This window comes from Diabrotica virgifera, chromosome 10, assembly GCF_917563875.1.
Source record: "Diabrotica virgifera virgifera chromosome 10, PGI_DIABVI_V3a".
NCBI lineage: Eukaryota > Metazoa > Arthropoda > Insecta > Coleoptera > Chrysomelidae > Diabrotica > Diabrotica virgifera.
In genome coordinates this window covers 7,983,252-8,005,072 of record NC_065452.1, presented here as the reverse complement: position 1 = coordinate 8,005,072, position 21,821 = coordinate 7,983,252, and the positions used below count along the sequence as shown (strand labels likewise).

Here is a 21,821-nt window from a genome sequence, read left to right as displayed (position 1 = left end):
TTCTATCTTTGATTGATAAATTGATACACAATAATATATAGGTATTCATAACTAAGTATATCAATAAAAAGTACATCTTGAAAGCAATCAAGAAAAATCGCCTACTAAACTAATAAACAAATGATTCGGTTATTATGTATTAATTAATATTAATATTAACCTATAATTATTATAGCCGGGGAGGTAGTGTCAAATTTAACCGGAGCATTTTAGCATGGCTGTTTTTTTTATTTAGTTAGGTGTTCCAAAGCTTATTAACAAATGATGTGTCAGATGGCCCAAAACCGGGGATTTTAGGCAAGAAAAGGTAAAATGTGAAACTTGATGGAGAAACGCTACAACTTATGTGTCAAATATTTATCTCCGTGAGTTACGTGTATAAGAGCCAAGAATACCTAGCTACTGGCTTTCACCCAGACGACTCGGGTTCAATTCCTGGCCCTGAAAATCTTTTTTGTTTTTAAAATTGACATTTTGATTTGAAAAATGATTATTTTTTGATAATACCACGTTTTTATTATTTAGACGACACAATATAAAAAAAGTCTGTATGTCTTTTATGATAATATTATAATATTACTATGATTGACCTCCTTAATAAACAAAGTTGTCGTACATAATCCCCTAAAGCTTACTTAGTTAGTACGACCAATCTAAGTGAAAAGACATAATCTATAAAAGACATACAGACTTTTTTATATTGTGTCGTATAAATAATAAAAACGTGGTATTATCAAAAAATAATTATTTTTCAAATCAAAATGTCAATTTTAAAAACAAAAAAGATTTTCATGGGCAGGAATTGAACCCGAGTCGTCTGGGTGAAAGCCAGTAGCTAGGTATTCTTGGCTATTATACACGTAAGTCACGGAGATAAATATTTGACATATAAGTTGTAGCGTTTTTCCATCAAGTTTCACATTTTATCTTTTCTTGCCTAAAATCCCCGGTTTTGGACCAGCTGACACATCATTTGTTAATAAGCTTTGGAACACCTAACTAAATAAAAAGAAAACAGCCATGTTAAAATGATCCGGTTAAATTTGACACTACCTCCCGGGCTATTACTACTGTATGCGGCAAAATAAACAGTATTGAAATTTGTATGTATCAGGCGCCGAAACGTACTGAGTGGTTTCCGAATGTCGTTATAACGTATGTGAATGTCGTGATGATAGGTGCTTCAGAATGGTTCTCAGTTTTGCAGAAAAAATTTTATTATGGAGTACTATTTTCGGTCATACGGAAGAGGTCACGAAAACGGCCAAAGCTTAAAATCAACAATGGTTTCAGCAGGACGGAACAACCTGTCACACTGCCAGGAAGTCTCTTCGAATACTGCGCGATCATTTTGGAAGTTGCTACTCACCTGAACTAACGCCATCAGATGCGTACATATGGGGAATGCTGAAGGAGTCAGACAGATCCACCTTCTGCCATTTCGGATCAGCGGACTGGAATTAAAGATTTTTTTGTGCCAGAGTGAGTGGCAGATCTAGAAATTTGTCTTGGGAGGGGAAATTTGCCTTAGGGGGGAACTATAGTGGATTCAAATCAACAGAAAAATGTCATATGGAAGCCCTGGGTGTAAGGACTCCCTCAAATGCGGCGACTCAAATGCATGGTGCTGAACCAAATCTAATACGTTAAGAAAAACATATAAGTACAATGGAATTCAAGGCAGCTATAAACTCGATGCAAATGTCAGGTAACTTTTATGAAACTTGGAAATTCTTCATACAAAGATTCAAAAACTATTTACAAGCTACAGAATTAGCAAAGAAACCTGAAATAACCCAGTGTGCACAGCTATTACAGTTAATAGGGGAAGAAGGGTTCAAAATATATAACACGTTCAAGTTCTCAACGGAAGAAAAAGACAAGTTAGAACTGTTAATAAAAAAATTTGAAGCACATTTCAAACCAAAAAGCAACGTGTCAAATGCAAGGTATTGTCTGTTCACCAGAAAACAACAAGAAGGTGAGTCAGTAGACAAATTTATAACAGATATTATAAACAAGGCAAAAAATTGTGAGCTAGAGAATTTGGAGGACAGTCTGATTAAGACTTGCATAACTTGTGGGGTAGCAGATGAAACGATGAGACAGAGACTATTAGAAGAAGATGAGATGAGCTTGGAAAAAGCAATCAATCTGTGTAAAAGTATAGAAAGTTCGAAAAACCAGTCTGAAAAAATGAAATCAGAGGAGGTACACTACATAAAGAAAAGAAACTTCAATAAGAAATATGTAAATAGAGAACAGTGGGAAGACAGAAGACTGAATCCAACTCATTCGATGTCCCAAGACAGCCAGTTCAATGGTAAATCTGGAAGCAGTTCAGGGTGCAGTAGATGTGGAATGGAGCACAGGGGCCAACCTTGCAGGGCATATAAAGCTAAGTGTAATTTATGTAATAAAATCGGGCATTACGCAAAAGTATGTTTTCAAAAACAAATTAAGTATGTAGATGTAGATGATTCAGAATCAGATGATTTGTTTATAGGCTTGGTAAATACTGAAAATAGCAGTTTTGATGATAATTTCATGATAAATTTTAAAGTCAACAAGCATAATTTAAGCTGTAGATAAGATACAGGGACAATGGCAAACGTAATATCAATTAATAAGTTAAATTATCTAGAAGTTAATGTTGAACTACAGAAAATAAACTGCAGGTTAACAACATTTTCAAATGAAACACTTAGGGTCATTGGAAAATGTAGTTTAGAATGCAAATATCAAGATAACATGTACAACATAATGTTTTATGTGGTAGAAATTAATTCACCAACAGTACTAGGTCTTCCTACATGTAAAGCTTTAAATATATTAAAAAGAATCAATACTATAGAAAAAATTGAAAATAATTTGAATCCTAGAGAAGTTACATTTAAAAATGATTACTCTGATGTGAAAGAAATATTTAAAGAAGTTTTTCAGGTATAGGCTGCTTGGATGAGCCATACAAAATCGTGCTAAATGAAACTGCACAACCAGTTACACATCTTTCAAGAAAGATTCCACTACAGTTAAAGGAGAAACTAAAACTTGAATTAGCTGAAATGGAGAAAAATGGAATAATTGAGAAGGTTGTTGAACCTCCAGATTGGGTCAACTCTATAGTCTTGGTAAGAAAACCAAAAAGTAATTCCATAAGAGTTTGTATAGATCCTAGAGACTTGAATAAAGCTATCAAAAGAGAGCACTTTCAACTCCCTACGATTGATGAAATTGCTGCAAATTTAAAAGGTAATTTAAAAAGGTAAAAGCGTTTATTTCAGAAAGGTTGATGCCTCAAAAGCATTTTGGAGCATAAAACTTGATGACGAAAGTAGTAAATTATGTACTTTTAACACTTGCTATGGTAGATATAAATTTTTAAGACTGCCGTATGGCATTAGTTCAGCAAGTGAGGTGTTTCACAAAAGATTCAGTAACATATTTAATATGGAGGGTGTAGAAACATATATTGATGATTTAATTGTTTATGGCTCATCAAAACAACAACATGATAAATGTTTATATCAAGTTTTAGAAAGAGCTAGGATAAATAATGTGAAATTTAATTATAAAAATGTAGTTTTGGTGTAAAAAATGTAAAAATTTTAGGATTTAATTACAATAAAGATGGTCAAAATGTTCATAGTGATAAAATTAAAGCCATTCAAAATAATGAAAAAGTTTATATTAAAGATAAAAACAAATTGAGAGGTCTTATCACAGAGAAATTAAGAGATAAAACCTACTCGATTAAATTAAGAGATTCTGGGTCAGAAATTGCAAGAAATAGACAATTTTTAGTTCGCATTCGTGCAACTTCTGACGATGAACATTCAGATAACGAATCTGAAACTAGTGAGACCCAAAATTTTGAAAGTGTCTCTGATAACCATTCTGATCATCACTCTCCAATAAACTTACCTCCACAAACCTCTTCAGGTCGAATTGAAAAAAACCTGATAGACTAGATTTATAAGTAATTTTATTATAAAATAAAGGGGGTAAAGGATGAATGAAACAATTGTGGAAATTTATAAATGTTTATTTAAAGATTTGTTAAAGAAAGTTATGTTTATTTTGTCATTATAAAAAGAGGGGGATGTGATGTATGTAAATAGGTAGTATTCGGAACGCACTCAAGTTGGTAACATTGTAAGAACAAGAACCCTACCACGTGTTACATTACATTATTACACTAGCTAGGCACGGTTCGGCGATAGATGCCTAAGGGTGTGAGCCCCTCTTGCGCGTTTTTTGGGTTCTGTTGGTGTTTTTTGTGATTTGCGCCTTTTGTTAGTTTTTTATTTTTTGTTAGTTTTTTTTGTGGTTTAAGCCATTTTTTGTGTTTTTTGTCTATTTTTTTGAGAGCTGTCTGAAGCATATAAAATCAACATTAGTAAATACAATGCGATGTCAAAGGAGAGGGCGTTCTCTTCTTTTCATAGAGTTACGATGTACGATAAGTCGAAAAATGATTTTAAAAAATGGAGAATGAAATCGAATGAGCAAAAGTAATATGTACAGTAATATTTACAACCCGTAGAGGAACATGTCCACCTGTATGTATTAACCACAAACAAATACCACAGAAAGATGATGTAAAGTTCCTTGGGATTCACCTGGATAGAAAACTGACGTGGAAAAAACACATATTTTTCAAAAGAAAACAACTGGGTCATAAAGTGAGAGACATATATACTGGCTAATAGGAAAACAATCCCAGTAAATTACTCCTATACAAAGCGATGTTAAAGTGAAGACTTATGCGATAGAACTGTGGGGAACAGAGGCAAATTCTAATATAGAAATTATACAAAGGTATGCTTATTCTTCTTCTTCTTCTTCTTCTTCTTCTTCCTCTTCTTCTTCTTCTTCTTCTTCTTCTTCTTCTTCTCCTTATACTTGTAGATCTGTCGATTTGTTAATTCCGACGTTGAAGTATTTCTTGAGAGGTAGACTGTCAGCTATCTCTCCATCTTTTTGGTGGTCACCCCGGCGGACGCTTGCCTGATGGTTTTCCTTCTAGCGCAATTCTTGGTAGTCTGTGCTCCTCCATTCTTTTTACATGACTGAACCATTCTCTTCGACTTTGCCTGCCCCATCTGACTACATCTTGCACGCCACATTGTTCCCTGATGATGTTGTTTCGTATTCTATCTCTTCTTGTCTTCCCTTCTATTGCTCTTGGTGTCTTCATTTCGGCTGTTCGTAGCATGCTTTTGGTTTCATTGGTGTCTTCTCTTGATTCAATTCCATAGGTCATAATAAGTCTTGGTCTTATTATACAAAGCTGTCAGTCGAAAATACTAAGGATGATTTTAAATATACCGTGGTATATCACCAACAACGCCATATATCGAGATGCAGAAATAACTTATGTAAAGGAAGAAATTTCATATTGAATAAAAAAAATACAAGGACCGATTGCGGGAAAACCCAAATCACCTAGCAAGAAATTTTATGTAGATGCGTACAGTACATAGTTTAAAACGTATAGTGAACTAGTGTCAGCAGACAAATCATATTGTGCTTATTGCTAAGGATGTTTTTCCCAGAACCAATAATGGTCCAATAGACTAACATTAAGAGAGGCATATTAAAGGATATGTTCGCCACATTGTCAACAGTTTAACCGACATCAATAGTTGTTAATCCGTACTTCGTAAAAAATGCAGATTGTCATGATGCGGATGCCAATAAACAAATATAGAGTATGCTAGTTACATTAACAGGTACCGTAAATCGGTGGCCAAGTTTATTAAATGTTTATTAGAAATACGCAAAAACCACTCCTGTTAGTGTAAAAATTACCAACTATTTTAGAAGACGACTCACGAAAACCAGTGGTCAGTGATAATTACAAAAAATCTCGAGCCCGATACCGTAGGTCCAAATGGTCTTTATAATGGCTTTGTAGACCAGTAGTTTGTTTTCTAGAGACAACTTGGAGTTTCTGCCGATACTCCAGTATAGACGGCTTAGCTTTAGTCCTAACTGCTTGCGTTTAGTGAAAATATGTTTTCGCCATGTTAGTCTTCTGTCTGGGTGGATTCTTAAGTATTTTATATCTTCGGCTTGAGGTAAATTGTTGTTGTTAAGTTGTACTGATAGGCAAGTTTATTTACGGAGTGTAAATGTTACATGTGTAGATTTTAGTTCATTTGCTTTCATGCGCCATTTCGACAGTTATTTTTGTATCTTGTTGAGGCAGATTTGAAGTTGTCTTGATGCCATCTTTGGGTCTTTGTGTGAAGAGAGAGCAGCTGTATCGTCCGCAAATGTGGCTATTGTAACCATCGGTGTAGTAGGAAGATCACTTTTGTACAACAAGTACAGGATAGGTCCGAGTACACTGCCTTGTGGTACCCCTGATTTTATGGCGTTCACAGAAGAGTATTCTTGGTTTTGTCTGACAAGGAAGTGTCTATTGGTTAGGTATGATTTTAGTAGCAGGAAGTGGAGATATGGAAGTAGGGTGTTTCATTGGGAATCGGAAATACTTGAATGGTGAATAGAAGTCACTGAGGTGGTTCTAGATATACCACATTTATTGCCTCACTGATTTTTATAACCGAGTTACAGGGTGTTTTTTCGATTTTGCCCATTTCTTTCTGGGCCCATAACTTTAGAACCACCCTGTATATTTTTTTGATATTTGGTACACATATGTCCCATTTACAACCCAAACCATCAAATTACTAATCACAAGAAAAATCCAGGTCCGGACCAAAAAAAATTATAAACTCATTGTTATCTTAAAATAACACCCTGTAAATTGAAATTTTCAAAATCCGTTTGCATATTTGAAAACAGCACAAAAAACTAAGTTTAATGGTTTACTTAAATTTTTCGGCCAGTTAATTAATTGACTATAATTTTGAAATTATATTGAAGTTTTTAATATTTCTTAGATTAAAAAGCACGTATTATAAACATTTAAGCATAAATTGTTAAAGTTAATGAACAAATACTCATTTTAAAAATAATCAATACTTATTTGCTACATTAGAACTACCCATTTACTAATCATGGTCCAAGGTCAATCAAGAAAAATTCAGGTCCGGGTTAACAAAAAAACATAAAATAATTGTGACCTTGAAACAACACCCTGTATATTGAAATGTTCAAACTTCGTTTGCACATTTGAAAAGAGCACAAAATACTGAGTTTACAGGTTGGCTTAAATTTTTTGCGCAGAATATTTAGTGGCTTTAATTTTGAAATTAAATCTATTGAAATTTTTCAGAACTCCGAGATTAAAAAGTAGGTTTTAGTAAATTTTAATAATAAATTAATAAAGTTAATGAGTAAATACTTATATTAAAAATAATCAATACTTATTTACTACATTGGACCGACCCACATACTAATCACAACATAAATCCAGGTCCGGATTAACAAAAAAATATAAAGTAATAGGGACCTTGAAACAACACCCTGTATATTGAAAGTTTCAAAGTCCGTTTAAACATTTGAAAAAAAAATACAAAAACTAAGCTTCATGGTTCGCTTCCATTTTTTCGCAGAAGATTTAATGACTTTATTGAAATTATGCCGAAATTTTTAGGAACTCTGAGAACTGAAACAAAAATTTGAATATAATTTCAAAAGTAATTTCGTTAAATCGTCTGCGCAAAAAATTAAAGCGAGCGAATAAACTTAGTTTTTTCTGCTATTTTCAAATGTTCGAACGGATTTTGAAGATTTCAATATACAGGGTGTTTTTTCGAGGTGACTATGACTTTATATTTTTTTGTTAATCCGGACCTAGATTTTTCTTGTGATTAGTAAATGCGTCGTTTTAATGTAGTAGATAACTATTGATTATTTTTAAAATGAGTATTTGTTCATTAAGTTTAATAATTTATTATTAAAAGTTAATAATACCTGCTTTTTAATCTAAGAGTTCTTAAAAAGTGCAATATAATTTCAAAATTAAAGTTATTAAATTGTCTGGCCGAAGGATTTAAGCGAACCGTTAAACTTAGATTTTTGGGCTCTTTTCAAATATGCAAACAGATTTTGAAAATTTCAATATACAGGGTGTTGTTTTAAGGTCACAATGAATTTATAATTTTTTAGTCCGGATCTGGATTTTTCTTGCGATTAGTAGTTGAATGGTTTGGGTTGTAAATGGGACATATATGTACCAAATATCAAAAAAATATACAGGGTGGTTCTAAAGTAATGGGTCCAGAAAAAATAGGCAAAATTGATGAAACACCCTGTAGCTTAGTTACAAAAATCGGTGAGGCAATAAATGCGGTATATCTAGAACCGCCTCAGTGATCTCTATTCACCTTGCGAGTATTTCCGTTTTCCAATGAAACACCCTGTATATTACGAGTTTGCCTTGTCTAAAAACTTATTTTGAGTTCATTAGGGCTCTTAAACTATCTAATTTTTTATTCCCATTTGCTATTCTGACATCGAGCTCACATTCCCCTTTTCCATTTTCATCGAATACTGCACACAGGAATTCAAAATTGCCCACCCTTTTAAAACTATCACTTATAGACCTCACACTAAATTCTTCTTTTTTTTTTCTTCTGCACCTCCCTTGATCATATGTATATTTGGTTTTGTCTTCATTTAGCTCTTATCCGAATTTCTGTGCTCTTCAATAATTTTCTTCACCACTCTTCTTAATTCTTTCGCGGTTCTTGCTAGGATCGTTAGATTATCAGCAAATTCTAAGCACTTGCGCTTATAGTGGTTGGGGTAGTTACCCCCTATGATGGGGGTTGATGATGTAGAACACTATTGGTTAGATATGTATTTATTCACTAACTCTAAATGTACCAGTAACTAGTTGGTGGGCAACGTCTATCTTCTCACTAACTTGATGTTTCAATATTGAATGAATAAAGATTGATTAACGAATGATCTGTAATACTTTCTCCGTATCTATAAATAAACTTGTAATTGTTTTTATTATGATTGCTGACACGATTCGACCGTGAAATATTCATCAAAATAGCTGACAAGAGCGTTCTCGAAACAAGTGCATTATATTGGGAAATCTGTGTCACCTATTTATTTTACAACAAATAGTAATGTTTGTTTTTAGACCTTTAAAAATTAAATGGATATGAATTGCTTTTGGGATGCTAATATAATTCCTGTACACGCTCATTTTTCATTATTGTTTCTTCCACTTTCATGCTGCATTTTCTGATTACAGTTTCTAACACTAAGTTTAATAATGTGGTGGATAAAGGATCTCCCTGTCGCAAGCCTTTTGCAACCATAAATTGATTTGAAATGTGACCGTACCAAGCAATTTCACAGGTAGAATATGTATTTCCACAAATAAAACATGGAGAGGAACTTTACCTTCATAACAAGTTGTCTGTATCTCCTTTAAGAAGAATATGTTGTGTATAGTAGATAATAATATATCCTTTATAAAGCCGGCCTGATACTCATGTAGAATTCTTTTCATACCAAGTTTATTAAATGGTTATTACAACTATGCAGGAATGACTCTTGTTAATTAAATATTTTAAAAGACGACTCATAAAAACCAGTGGTCAGTGATTATTAAAAAAAATCTCGAATAACCGAAGTACAAAAATGCAGAGAATGAATTAATACACGCTTAAAAGAGGGGAGAATTTCCTGATTATCGAATTTGTATCGCGAAAGCATTGCCATTCAGTAACAATAATCGAAAAAACCATATGCTAAAAAAACCATTAAAGAGAGAGCACAGAATAAATGAGATTGAAATATAGTAGGATTAAATCCTGGTCCCCCCTTTATTGTCCCATTGTGCCGGATATCCACATTCATAAGTGTTGTTACTCTGCAAAAATGACAAAATGCGAACGTAAATGGGGTGAAAACGTTTCGCATTTCACATTTCATCCTTTTTACCACAGAGAGGGTGTCTGGCACTCGGTCTAATCGCATATGTTTTTTACTCTGCTGCGGAAAACAATTTTTCTATTAAATACGATCAAATACTCGTCCTTTGTACATCATGAGAAGAAAAGTTATGGTTATCGGAAAAAATTGGGTCATTCTCGTTGTACATTTATATAGTAGGTCACGTAAAGAGTGCTTATTAGAAGAAGTAAAATATATGGTTAAATGAAACAACTAAAATAATATAGAGCATCAAAAAGTTAATTGATGGATAAAAATATAAAAATATAAAACAACAAGATACGAAAACGCTATAAGATGAAATGCTAATACATCACTCATCATTCTCTTTGCCTTATCCCTATGCGGGGTCGGCTTCCCTAATTGCATTTCTCCACACAATTCTATCGTGTGTCATATCAATGTTAATCCTCTTTAATAACATGCCCTGCCTTATCGTCTCCCCCCAGGTCTTCTTTGGTCTTCCTCTCCAATTCCTTCGAGGGATCTGCACTTCAGCTAATCTTCGTATTGGGTGATTAACGTCTCGACGTTGAACATGACCAAACCATCTTAACCTATGCTCTCTCATTTTGGCATCAATTGGTGCCACACCTAGACTTCCCCTAATGTACTCATTTCTAATTTTATCTTTCTTTGTCACTCCACTAATCCATCTAAGCATTCTCATTTCCGCCACATGCATTCGTTGTTCCTCTTTCTTTTTCACTGCCCAACATTCAGTTCCGTACATCATAGCCGATCTTATGGCTGTTTTATAGAATTTTCCCTTCAGCTTCATTGGAATTTTTCTATCACACAACACACCACTCGCTTCTTTCCACTTCATCGATCCAGCCCTAATTCTACTGCATGCATGTCCATCTATTTCTCCATTACTCTGTAATACCGATCCTAGGTACTTAAAACTATTGCTTTTCACAATCATTTCACCATCCAAAGATACCATTTTACTTGTAGTAACTCCATCTTTAAATGTACATTCCAAATACTCTGTTTTTGTCCTACTAAGTTTTAAACCTTTTTCCTCCAGAGCTTGTCTCCACTGTTCCAGTTTTTGTTGTAAGTCTCTTTCACTATTTCCTATTAACACTACATCATCAGTATACATTAGGCACCATGGAATGCTACCTTGTAGTTTCGCTGTTATCTGATCCAAAACTAATGAGAATAAATAAGGACTAAGCACCGAGCCTTGGTGCAATCCTACTTTCATCTGAAATTTATCAGTCTCTCCCACACCTGTCCTAACACTAGTCCTAGTGGTTACTCCCTCATACATATCTCTCACAATCTTTACATATTCACCAGGGACTCCTTTCTAATTGAGTGCCCACCACAGAATCTCTCGAGGAACTCTATCATATGCTTTCTTAAGATCAATGAATACCATATGAGCGTTGGTCTCTTTATTCCTGTATTTTTCCTAAGCTGAAAAGCCCGAAATGCTAATACACTAAGCAGGAAAATTAACGCACCACCTTAAAAATGGAACATTTTTGATGTCTCGAATTTCCTCAACCTGTTGTGTGATTTGAGAGATTTTTTTAATATATTATAGAGTTTATTCTTTAAGAATATCGGTATAATAATATTTTTGCAGGACAGGTAAATATCTGTGTATACCGGGTGTACCAATCATACTGTGTTTTTTCCTCAACGTCCTTTTGGAATATTTTAGAATATATAAAATATTGAAACTAAAACTCAATTGTAGCCTTAGGCTTTTTTAATATTTTGTTTTTTTTTTTTATTAATTCGCTTATGTTTAATAATAAAAGATATATGTATTTTTATAATGCAAATCGTTTTTAGTAGCATAACGTATTTTCGAAACACTCGAAATGAGGTTTGATCTTGATCAATATTATTCCAATCTCGAGAGCTACTGTTTCTACTTCTTGTAGGGTTCTAGGTCTGTCAAACGCTGCCGTAGTCTTCTGCCAATTATGTCCCACAAATGTTCGATCAGGTTAAGGTGTGGACTATGTGGTGGCCAATTCAAAGTCCGCAGATTAACCTGTTGTAAATATTCGGTTACACTTCGTACAACGTGAGGTCTTGCATTATCTTGCATAAGCAAAAACATGTCACCAATATAAGGAGCAAAAGGTACAACGTGTTCAGATAAAATATCGGTTATGTACCTTTCACTGTTTAAATAACTTGCAAGTAAAGGAATAAGATCTGTTGCTGGTAAAGAGATTCTTCACCAAATCATAATAGACCCTCCATCAAATAAAGTCGTTGTACATAATATGTTGCGCTGGCCATAACGCTCATTTTGGTCTCGGATTACTCTTAAACGCCGATCGGAATTATAGAAGCAAAATCTGGATTTCAGAAGGAGATCTGGAGATTTGGAGATCAGAACAGGTCAAAATATTATTCCAGTTTACGTGTGCTCTACCAATTTGCGATCTAGCTCTGGGGTGGTATGCAGTTAATGCTGTTCTTGTAGCTCGTCTTCAAATACGCAAGTCATATTCTACAAGACGTCTTCTCGTGGTATCAAAATTCCTTGTCGGCTTAGTTCGTTCTTTTAACTCGCATAATTTAATAAAACGGTCTTGAACTAGTAACTCGAGGTCTACCTTCTCCGGGATGTCTGCTGTAGTCTTCCATTTCTCTAAAGCGTTGAACAATACGGGAAATTGATGTATATGAAACTCCCAAGTTCCGATCGATAGCATGGTAGCTAAGTCCTTTGCTGTGTAAAATCACTGCCTTCAACCCACTCATCACGAATCAAATTCCTTGTAGCACGTTCCATTTCCACAAAACAAGAAAAAAAAGTACAGACTTAATTGAAATTTTAAATAATAAACCGACTAATTTTCACAACAAACCAGACACTTTTTGACTGTTAACAATTTGACATCTATCAAATTGTTAATTTCTCATAGCCTACTTTTGGCTTGTTTATTAAACTAAACAGAAAATGAGAATTTATTTATGGAAAACATGGCTAGTTGTAACCGTACCTAATTTTTTGTTATCCAACATAAGCAAATAAATCAAAAAACAAACTATTAATCAAACCTAAGACTACAATTTATACAAAGTTTAATTTCAGTATTTTATTTATGCTAGAATATTCCACAAGCTGTTCCAAACTTCGAGGAAAAAACATAGTATGATTGTTACAACCTGTACACAATTACATTTACCTGTGTGTAAACGATATTACAACAATATTCCTAAAGAATAAGGCTATAACATACTAAAAAATAACTCAAATCGGACAACAGGTTAAGGAAATTTGAGACATCAAAAAGTGGTGCGTTAATTTTGCTGCTTGGTGTATATAACGAAGAACGAAGGTATAAAAACTAAACAAGAGAACAAAGACGATAGTAAAAAAATCATAAAGGACTCAAATACAAAATCTAATAAGGTCACAGAATAAAATCAATGATAAAATAAATGATAATGTGTCAATGGAAGTTAAGACATACATAGTCCCAGAAACAAAAAAAAAAAAAGTTTCAGTCCATAGAAATAAAGTATCTAAGGCGAGTTCGAGGTGTCAGAAAAAGAGACCGATTAAGAAGCTCCCAACTTAAAGTAGAACCTGTCAGAATTCGTGGAGAAGAGATAATTGAGCTGGTGGGGTCATTTGGTGACGATGGACAACCAAAGAAAAACCAAAAAAGTATGGTAAGCAAAACAACAAGAAAAATAAAGAGATAGAGACCAAGAACAACTTGGAACACATAAATAAATAACTAACTAATATGTAAAATAGGATGGTATGAGGCAAGAAGAATTGCATCAAATAAAATGGATTGGAAGAAATTTGATCACAGTGGAATTTAGATAAAAATATTACTCTAACACCTGTAAGGTGGTGTACCATACTTAGTGACCTAGATTATGAAGAATTAATTTTAAAACACCGGTACACAATTGGGTCGAAGACACCGTTATTCTGTCTGGGTAGATTATCAGATTTATGAGCGAGATTGCTCTTATAAGTGAGATACACAAAAATGTATAAATACCAAACACCAAAAAAATAAATAAGGAAGAGAACAACTCTTCAAGAAAAGAAACGGCGTCACTGTTTCTAAATGTTTGAATAAAAAAACAGAAATGGGATATTCACTAAACAAATTAAAAAAATGCAAATATCATTTATATAAAATATGTTAAAATTCTCTATATCAAACTATATTCAAAAATATCAAAATCATATTATAATATCACAAAATGCGCAAATAAAATATTCAGGTAAAATATTCAAATAAAGTAAACAAATGTCATATTAAATATTAATAAAGTTATTATCAGAAACAACATGAGAACTGTTTTACTAAACTCTTTGACTAACTAGAGTGGTGGTGATACACATGGGTAGTGTGACAAACTCCAATTCAGTCGAATTCGGAACAAGGCTCAAAAAAATACCTGAAATCCGGGACTTTTGAATGGAAATCGGGCCATTGGTTTTTTAAATATAAAACTCTAATATCATGATTTTATTGAGTATTTAACATTTTTATGTTGACAATGATATTTTTGATGGGATTAAGCCACCATTGGTTATAATGATTATTTTCTTTCATATGAGATTCTGACCAATAGAAAGCTACACAAATAAAAATTACAGCGATAATTTTTGATAATATGTATCCCGTCGTCAAGCATTACGTCAGATGCCCTTCGTTGCTACTCAAAAATGAACATTCAGTGACATTAATGACAATTAATGTTTTACAACTTATCACAGAGAACACCAAGAAACAGGTTTTAAACCAGGGAAATAAGGCAAAAATATACCATGTTCGGGACACTTGAGCAGCCAGGTTGCAAATGGGTATTATACAGGGTGTTTCATTAATAATTGTCCATATAGTAACTGGACAAACCTTAGCACAAAATATGAAGATTTACCCTAAAACATTTAATAAAATGTGGTTTCTTACTGAGTTACCTAAAAATTTTAAAACTATTTTTGCTCAGAATTTTAAAACTATTCGACGTATCCTTTTCATACTTGACAGAAAGTGCGACTACTATACACTCTACTAAATTATGATAAACAAACGTTTATATCTACTACCAGAGTCGTACGACAGGGGATAGTGAATGGTTGACCCTTCTCAAATTCTACGCCACTGGAGGAATTACTATTTTAGTGCCATTTTTAGATTTCCCAATACTTTCTACGTAAATAATATACTCTTCATTGGTAACGATAAAGTCATTAGTTTTCGTTATATTTGAAGTTAAATATGAAACGGCACAGTTATTTTGATTAATTTATGATGATTCATATGATTAAAATTTAAAAATTATTTGTACACAGTACTTTAAAATTATTTGGCGTATCCTTATCATACTTGGCAGAAAGTGTAGGTACTGTACACCCTACTAAATTAAGATAAATAAACGTTTCTAGCTACTACCAGAGGCGTACGACAGGGGATAGTGGCTGGTTGACCCTTCCCAAATTCTACGCCACTGAGGAAATTGCTTTTTAGTGTAATTTTTTGATTTTCCAATACTTTTTATGTAAATAATATACTCTTCATTCGTAACGATCAAATGATTAGTTTTCGAGATATTTAAAATTAAAAATGAAGCGACACAATACAATAATCAAAATAACCGTGTCGTTTCATTTTTAACTTCAAAGATCTCGAAAACTAATGACTTTATCGTTACGAATGAAGAGTATATTATTTTCATAGATAGTATTGGAGAATCCAAAAATTGAACTAAAATAGTAATTCCGCCAGTGGCGTAGAATTTGGAAAGAGTCAACCATTCACTTTCCCCCGTCGTACGCCTCTGGTAATATCTAGAAACGTTTGTTTAACATAATTGTTCCTCTCTCGATTTGTGGGGTAATTTTTAATAAAGTAACATAGTTTTACCCCCGAGAAGGGGTGACATATACCCCAGGCTAAAACCGCAAGTTGTTATTGTCAATTCGTGAAAATGAATGGAGATTTACCGAAATCGAAGGTCATAGTTGATTTTTACCTTCAGTGACTGCACTATAGAAAGAAAATGGCAATTCAATAATTGAGATGCGTATATTTTGCGAGCTCATAAATTATTAAACGATATGTAGTCGCCAAATTATTAATTTAAATTATTTTAAGTACTCTCTCTTAAGCCGGGGATATGGGATGGTTTTCTTGCGAAGGGGTTGTAGCTCTATAATCGAAAGACGCGTGATTTAAGAGTTTATTCTTAGAATATAAGCTATACGAATTAAACTACTATTAACTTTTTTTGTAAAAACTTACAGTTTTTCAGTGATTTACGAAAAACCGCTTCAAAACATGCATTTTTTTCACGAATAATTAAAATCTTTGATCTTTAATAACTTAAAAAGTATTGACTTATTTTAATAACTTTATATAATAAATTTTGCTTTTAATTTGTTCTTTTATTGATTTGTGCAGTTATTTTTTACAAAATAATTTTCACCCCCGAGAAGGGGCGGTATCCACCCTCAGGGTAAAGGCGCAAGGTGGTACCATGTCACTTTTGTTTCTTGAGGTATCCTCTAACCACTGACCAATTTTCGTGAAAATAGATGAAGGTTCACCGAAATTGAAGGTAATCGTTGATTTTTACCTTCAGTGACTGCACTATACAAAATAAATTGCAATTTACTGATCTAAATCCGCGTAATTTGCCAGCTTATAAATTATTAAATGATATGTAGTCGCAAATAATTAATTTAATGCATTTTAAGTACAACTTTCTCTTAAGCCGGGAAGATAGGGTGGTTTTCTTGCGAAGGGGTTGTAGCTCAATAATCGAAATGCACGTGATTTTATAGTTTATTCTTAGAGTATATAAACTATAGGAATTATATCCGCAATACGATATATTTTAAGTTTTCTCAGCATTTTTCTCTTAAGTGAAATCAATTAAAGGGTTGTTTGGGGTGAAGGGGATGAGCTCAAAAATCGAAACTATATAATTTCAGGAGCTCATAAATAGCTCGTAATTCTGCCGCAAAAACCGATTCAATATTCCTATTTTTAAGTAGTGGGGGGGGGCTGACTCAGTCCCCCCCACTAAGGTATTAAATTCCTGCTAAATTTTTAGTTTGCGGAATATGAAAGCTCATAAATAACTCATAAATCAGGGCTATTTGTTTTTTAATTTTTCCAAGTGGGGGGGGGGCAGCTCAACACGGGTCAAAAACCCATGTTGCGTCGCAGATTTAAAACGGGTAAAACGGTTGAGTTTAGCGAGATGAATGTAATATACCTTTTTTAAGTAAAAATATTAAGAGAATAAAAGTTTTTATTCCAAAAGTATGTAGAGTGGGTAATAACAAAAATTGAACCTATTAAATGAGCGCTGAAAGGCGTATGTTATGTATGTCTCATTTTTGGTGGCGAATTTAGATTCCTCGTCCCAAGAAACCCCGGTTAGCAAATTTCGTATTATTCTACCATGCCTATTAGGAAATAATTAAGAATAAATAAAATAAAAGTTTAACTTTGACACCCTGTATTTCGGTTAATATTAATTTTCGTACTGAGGTAAGTTAGTTTAAATCGACCTATTTTAACCTCAGGAATCTGAGGTTAAACTATGGCTCATTCTTTACCAAACACCCTGTATATTATTTATTTCATACATACGCTACCACAAACCGATGTAAAAAATATATAAACTGGGAGTGTAATGGAGATTTTTGGGACAAACTGTGTATGTATATATTTAGACAGAATGTTATTGTATCTGTGGGAGAAGATACCTACTGAAAGAAAAAGTGTAATTATGCAGTAAGTAATTGCAGAGGACGTGGCCGGGTCAGTAACTGGCTGTAGTGTAGATGATTCTCCGTAATTCGCAAATGAGTGGTGGTGATACACGTGGGTGTATTATGGAATTGTATGCAAGCACCACCGGCAGAAGCACAGGCAGGAAATAGAAAATGAATCAGGAGTGCGGCTCTCATGCTCTCAAGCATAAGCACCGGTTTTTGAAAAGTTCAGAAGTTGTAATTAGTTTTGCCGAGACCCGACGTACTCTTTTCTGTCCGATTGGGATTTTTAATTAAGCTTACCTCGGCTTTTTATATTCAGAAAGTGTTTTTCGACTGGAAAAATATTCAGTTCATTTGCTATTTGGCCGTCATCGCTACCCTTGGTTTGTTTTCTTGCCCTCTGCTCTTACCCCTTATGCCCTTGCCTTCGGCGATTCATTCTGCATTAACTGGCCACCGTTCAACGTTACAACAAAAACCACTCGCTAAATAACAGAGGCGTACGATTAGAATAATTACGAAGGTATTGTAGTTCAATGATGTCAAAGAAGCAGATATTTTTATTTCTCAATATTAAACAGAATAAAAATTTTGGTGATCTACTGGACCTGAATTTAAATTTAACGTTGTTGAATGGGTTTCATGTGAGAGTTCATTTTAAATGAAGTAAAACACAGACGTAGTCTCAATCATTTAATTGTGTACTTCCGAAGACCGGTTTCGCTCTCTATAGGTTGCAGAGCATCATCAGGTCAACGGTTACAAGTCACTAAATGATTCGGATACAAGGATCTATAACCTCATTATACCATAACATGATGTTTCTGCTTAAGTTATGCTAACGGGATATGGTGGAATAGACGGAGAATGTTACAAAGGTAAACAAGTTTATGGTATTTGGGATTTCTTGAGGGTGAAGAGATAGTTGTTGAGAGACAACCAACAAAACTGTGTCTATTCTTGTGTTTGTGAAGCAAAATAGTGGATGTCATATATACAATTTTTTAAAATGTTTACTGTTTACAAAAAATTTTTTGGAGGTTTTATTGGTTTTAAAGATTTATATTTTTACTTATTAAAGAATTTGTTCTTATTATTTTATTTATATTTATTAACAGAGTTCTATTTATTAATGTGTGTGTTAGTGCAAGATTGACAACGTTTGGATAAAGACGGGTAAAATGTATATTATGTATGTTAGATGTGGATGTGCAGCTGTATAATGAGGTTATAGCTCCTTGTATCCGAATCATTTAGTGACTTGTAACCGTTGACCTGATGATGCTCTGCAACCTATAGAGAGCGAAACCGGTCGTCGGAAGTACACAATTAAATGATTGAGAGTACGTCTGTCTTTTACTTCATTTAAATTTAACGATTTATTTCCGATTAATTACTAAAATAATATTTTGGATAAATAAAATAGGCCCTACACCACTATGTGGTAACAGGGTTTTTTGAAAATGTGTATACAGGGTGTTTGGTACAGACTGGGCCATATCTTAACCTCAGATTTCTGAGGTTAAAATAGGTCGATGTAAGCTAACTTAACTTAGTACGAAAGTTGATAATAACCGATATACAGGGTGTCAAAGTTGAACTTTTATTTTGTTTATTTTTTAATATTTCCTAACAGGCATGGGATAACTACACGAAATTTGGTGATAGGGGGTTTTTTGGGACGATAAATTCTCCACTAAAAATTATAAATATATTACCCAGAGGGCGTCATATAGGTGTTTCAGCGCTTATTTAATACGTTAATTTTTTTATTCCTCACTCTACATAACTTTAAGATCAAAACTTTTTTCCACCGTTATTTTCACTTAAAAAGTATACTACATTCATCTCACTAAACTCAAGCGTTTTCAAAATAAACGCGTGTTAAATCTACGCGTTTTAAATGCAAAATTCAATTTTTTGCATTTCATTGTAGTTACTAAAAACCATTTGACATATCTTTGTCATACTTGGCAGCAAGTGTAGGTACTGTACGCACTACTAAATTCTGTTAAACAAAAGTTTCTGGCCAATACCAGTGGCGTCCGACGGGGGAAAGTGAATGGTTGACCCTTCCCAAATTCTACGCCACTAGCAGAATTGGTATTGTAGTACAATTTTTCTATTCTCCAATACTTTCTGTGTAGATAATATACTCTTCATTCGTAACGATAAGGTCAGTAGTTTTCGAGGTATTTGAAGTTACAAATGAATGGGCATAATACATTAATCAAAATAACTTCCTATTCTTCATTTTTAACTTACGATATCTCGAAAACTAATGACTTTATCGTTACGAATGAAGAGTTCGTTATTTACATACAAAGTATTGGAGAATCTAAAAATTATGCTAAAGTAGCAGTTCCGTCAGTGGCGTATAATTTGGCAAGTGTCAACTATTCACTTTTTCCTGTCATACTCCTCTGGTAGTAGCCAGAAATGATTATTTAACATAATTTAGTAGGGTTTACAACCCTACACTTTCTGCAAAGTATGATACGGATATGTCAAATAGTTTTAAAATATTATTTTTTTTACATTTTATTCTTTATTTAAAGAACTATTATTCCTACCCGTTACTTTAAAATTATTTGAAATATTATCCTTATCATACTTGTCAGAAAGTGTAGGTACTGCACACCCTACTAAATTATGTTAAATAATCGTTTCTGGCTACTACCAGAAGGCGTACGATAGAGGAAAGTGAATGGTTGACCCTTCCCAAAATCTACGCCACTGAAGGATCTGCTATTTTAGCATAATTTTTAGATTCGCCAATACTTTGTACGTAAATAATGTACCCTGCTTTCGTAACGATAAAGTCATTAGATTTCGAGATATTTGAAGTTAAAAATTAAACGGCACAGTTATTTTGATTAATGTATTATGCCACTTCGTTTTTAATTTCAAATATCTGGAAAAGTAATGACTTTATCTTTACGAATAAAGAGTACATTATTTACATAGAAAGTATTTGATAATTCAAAAATTGCACTAAATAGGAATTTCGCTAGTGGCGTAGAATTTGGGAAGGGTTTACCCTTCAGTTTCCCTCGTCGTATGTCACTGGTAGTAGCCAGAAACGTTTGTTTACCATAATTTAGTAGGGTGTACAGTACATACACTTGCTGCCAAGTATGACAAGGATAAATCAAATGGTTTTTAGTAACTACAATGAAATGCAAAAAATTGAATTTTGCATCTTATATTTAAAATGCTTTTAACTCAAAAGCGGTTGAGTTTAGCGAGATGAGTGTAGTATACCCTTTTTAAGTAAAAATAATATTGGAATAAAAGTTTTGATCTCAAAATTATGTAGAGTGAGGGATAAAAAAATTGAACGTATTAAATGGGCGCTAAAATACGTCTCCGGATAATATATATTTTTTAGTGGGGAATTTATGTTTCTCCTCTCAAAAAACCCCCACTTACCAAATTTCCTATTGTTATCCCATGCCTGTCAGGAAACATTCAAAAATAGATAAAATAAAAGTTTTACTTTGACACCCTGTATTTCGGTAATTATCAACTTTCGTACTTAAGCTTAAATCGACCTATTTTAAGCTCAGAAATCTAAGGTTAAGCTATGGCCCATTCATTACCAAACACCCTGTATATATAAATCAAATAAATCACCTAAATCACCTTGAGGCTTTCGAAATGTGCTATAGTAGAGGTGCTATAGAAGAATTTTAAAAGTTTCTTGGGTGGAGAAGATTCGAAACTCCACGATGCTAGAACGTCTCAGCAACACTACTGAGATTATAAAAAACTTCAAGTAGAGAAAGCGGGAGTATTTCTGACATGTAATGAGAGGTCAAAATATAGGTTGCTGCAAAATATTATGCAAGGAACAATAGCAGGCAAACGCAGTCCAGGACGAAGAAGAATCTCATGGTTGAAGAATTTGCCAGATTGGTATTGTGTTGAAACAAGCATGCTGTTTAGGGTGGCAGTGAATAAAATTAAGATCATCATCATCATCAGTAACTCGACAACACTTTTTGGGTCCTGGCTTGTTGTAGGATTTTCCGCCATTCTGTTCTGTTCCTTGCTTTGTTTTTCCAGTTGGTAATCTCAAGCGTTTTCAGATCTTGTTCCACTTGTTCCATGTATCTAAGTTTGGGTCTCCCCTTTGACCTTCTTCTTACTGGTGTCTGCCTCATTATATGTTTTGGTG

The 21,821-nt window shown here is 33.6% G+C and overlaps 1 protein-coding gene across 1 annotated transcript; it reads left to right on the top strand.

Annotated features, from left to right (window-relative positions):
* Positions 1-1,668: 1,668 nt before the first annotated feature.
* Positions 1,669-2,592, top strand: LOC126878596 (uncharacterized). Its single transcript, XM_050641404.1, has one exon. It carries the CDS (start codon positions 1,669-1,671, stop codon positions 2,590-2,592), a length of 924 nt encoding a protein of 307 aa, XP_050497361.1.
* Positions 2,593-21,821: the final 19,229 nt, after the last annotated feature.

Bases quoted from the DNA above. Each gene is read 5' to 3' on its own strand.
- LOC126878596 (XM_050641404.1), top strand. From the start codon at position 1,669: ATGGAATTCAAGGCAGCTATAAACTCGATGCAAATGTCAGGTAACTTT.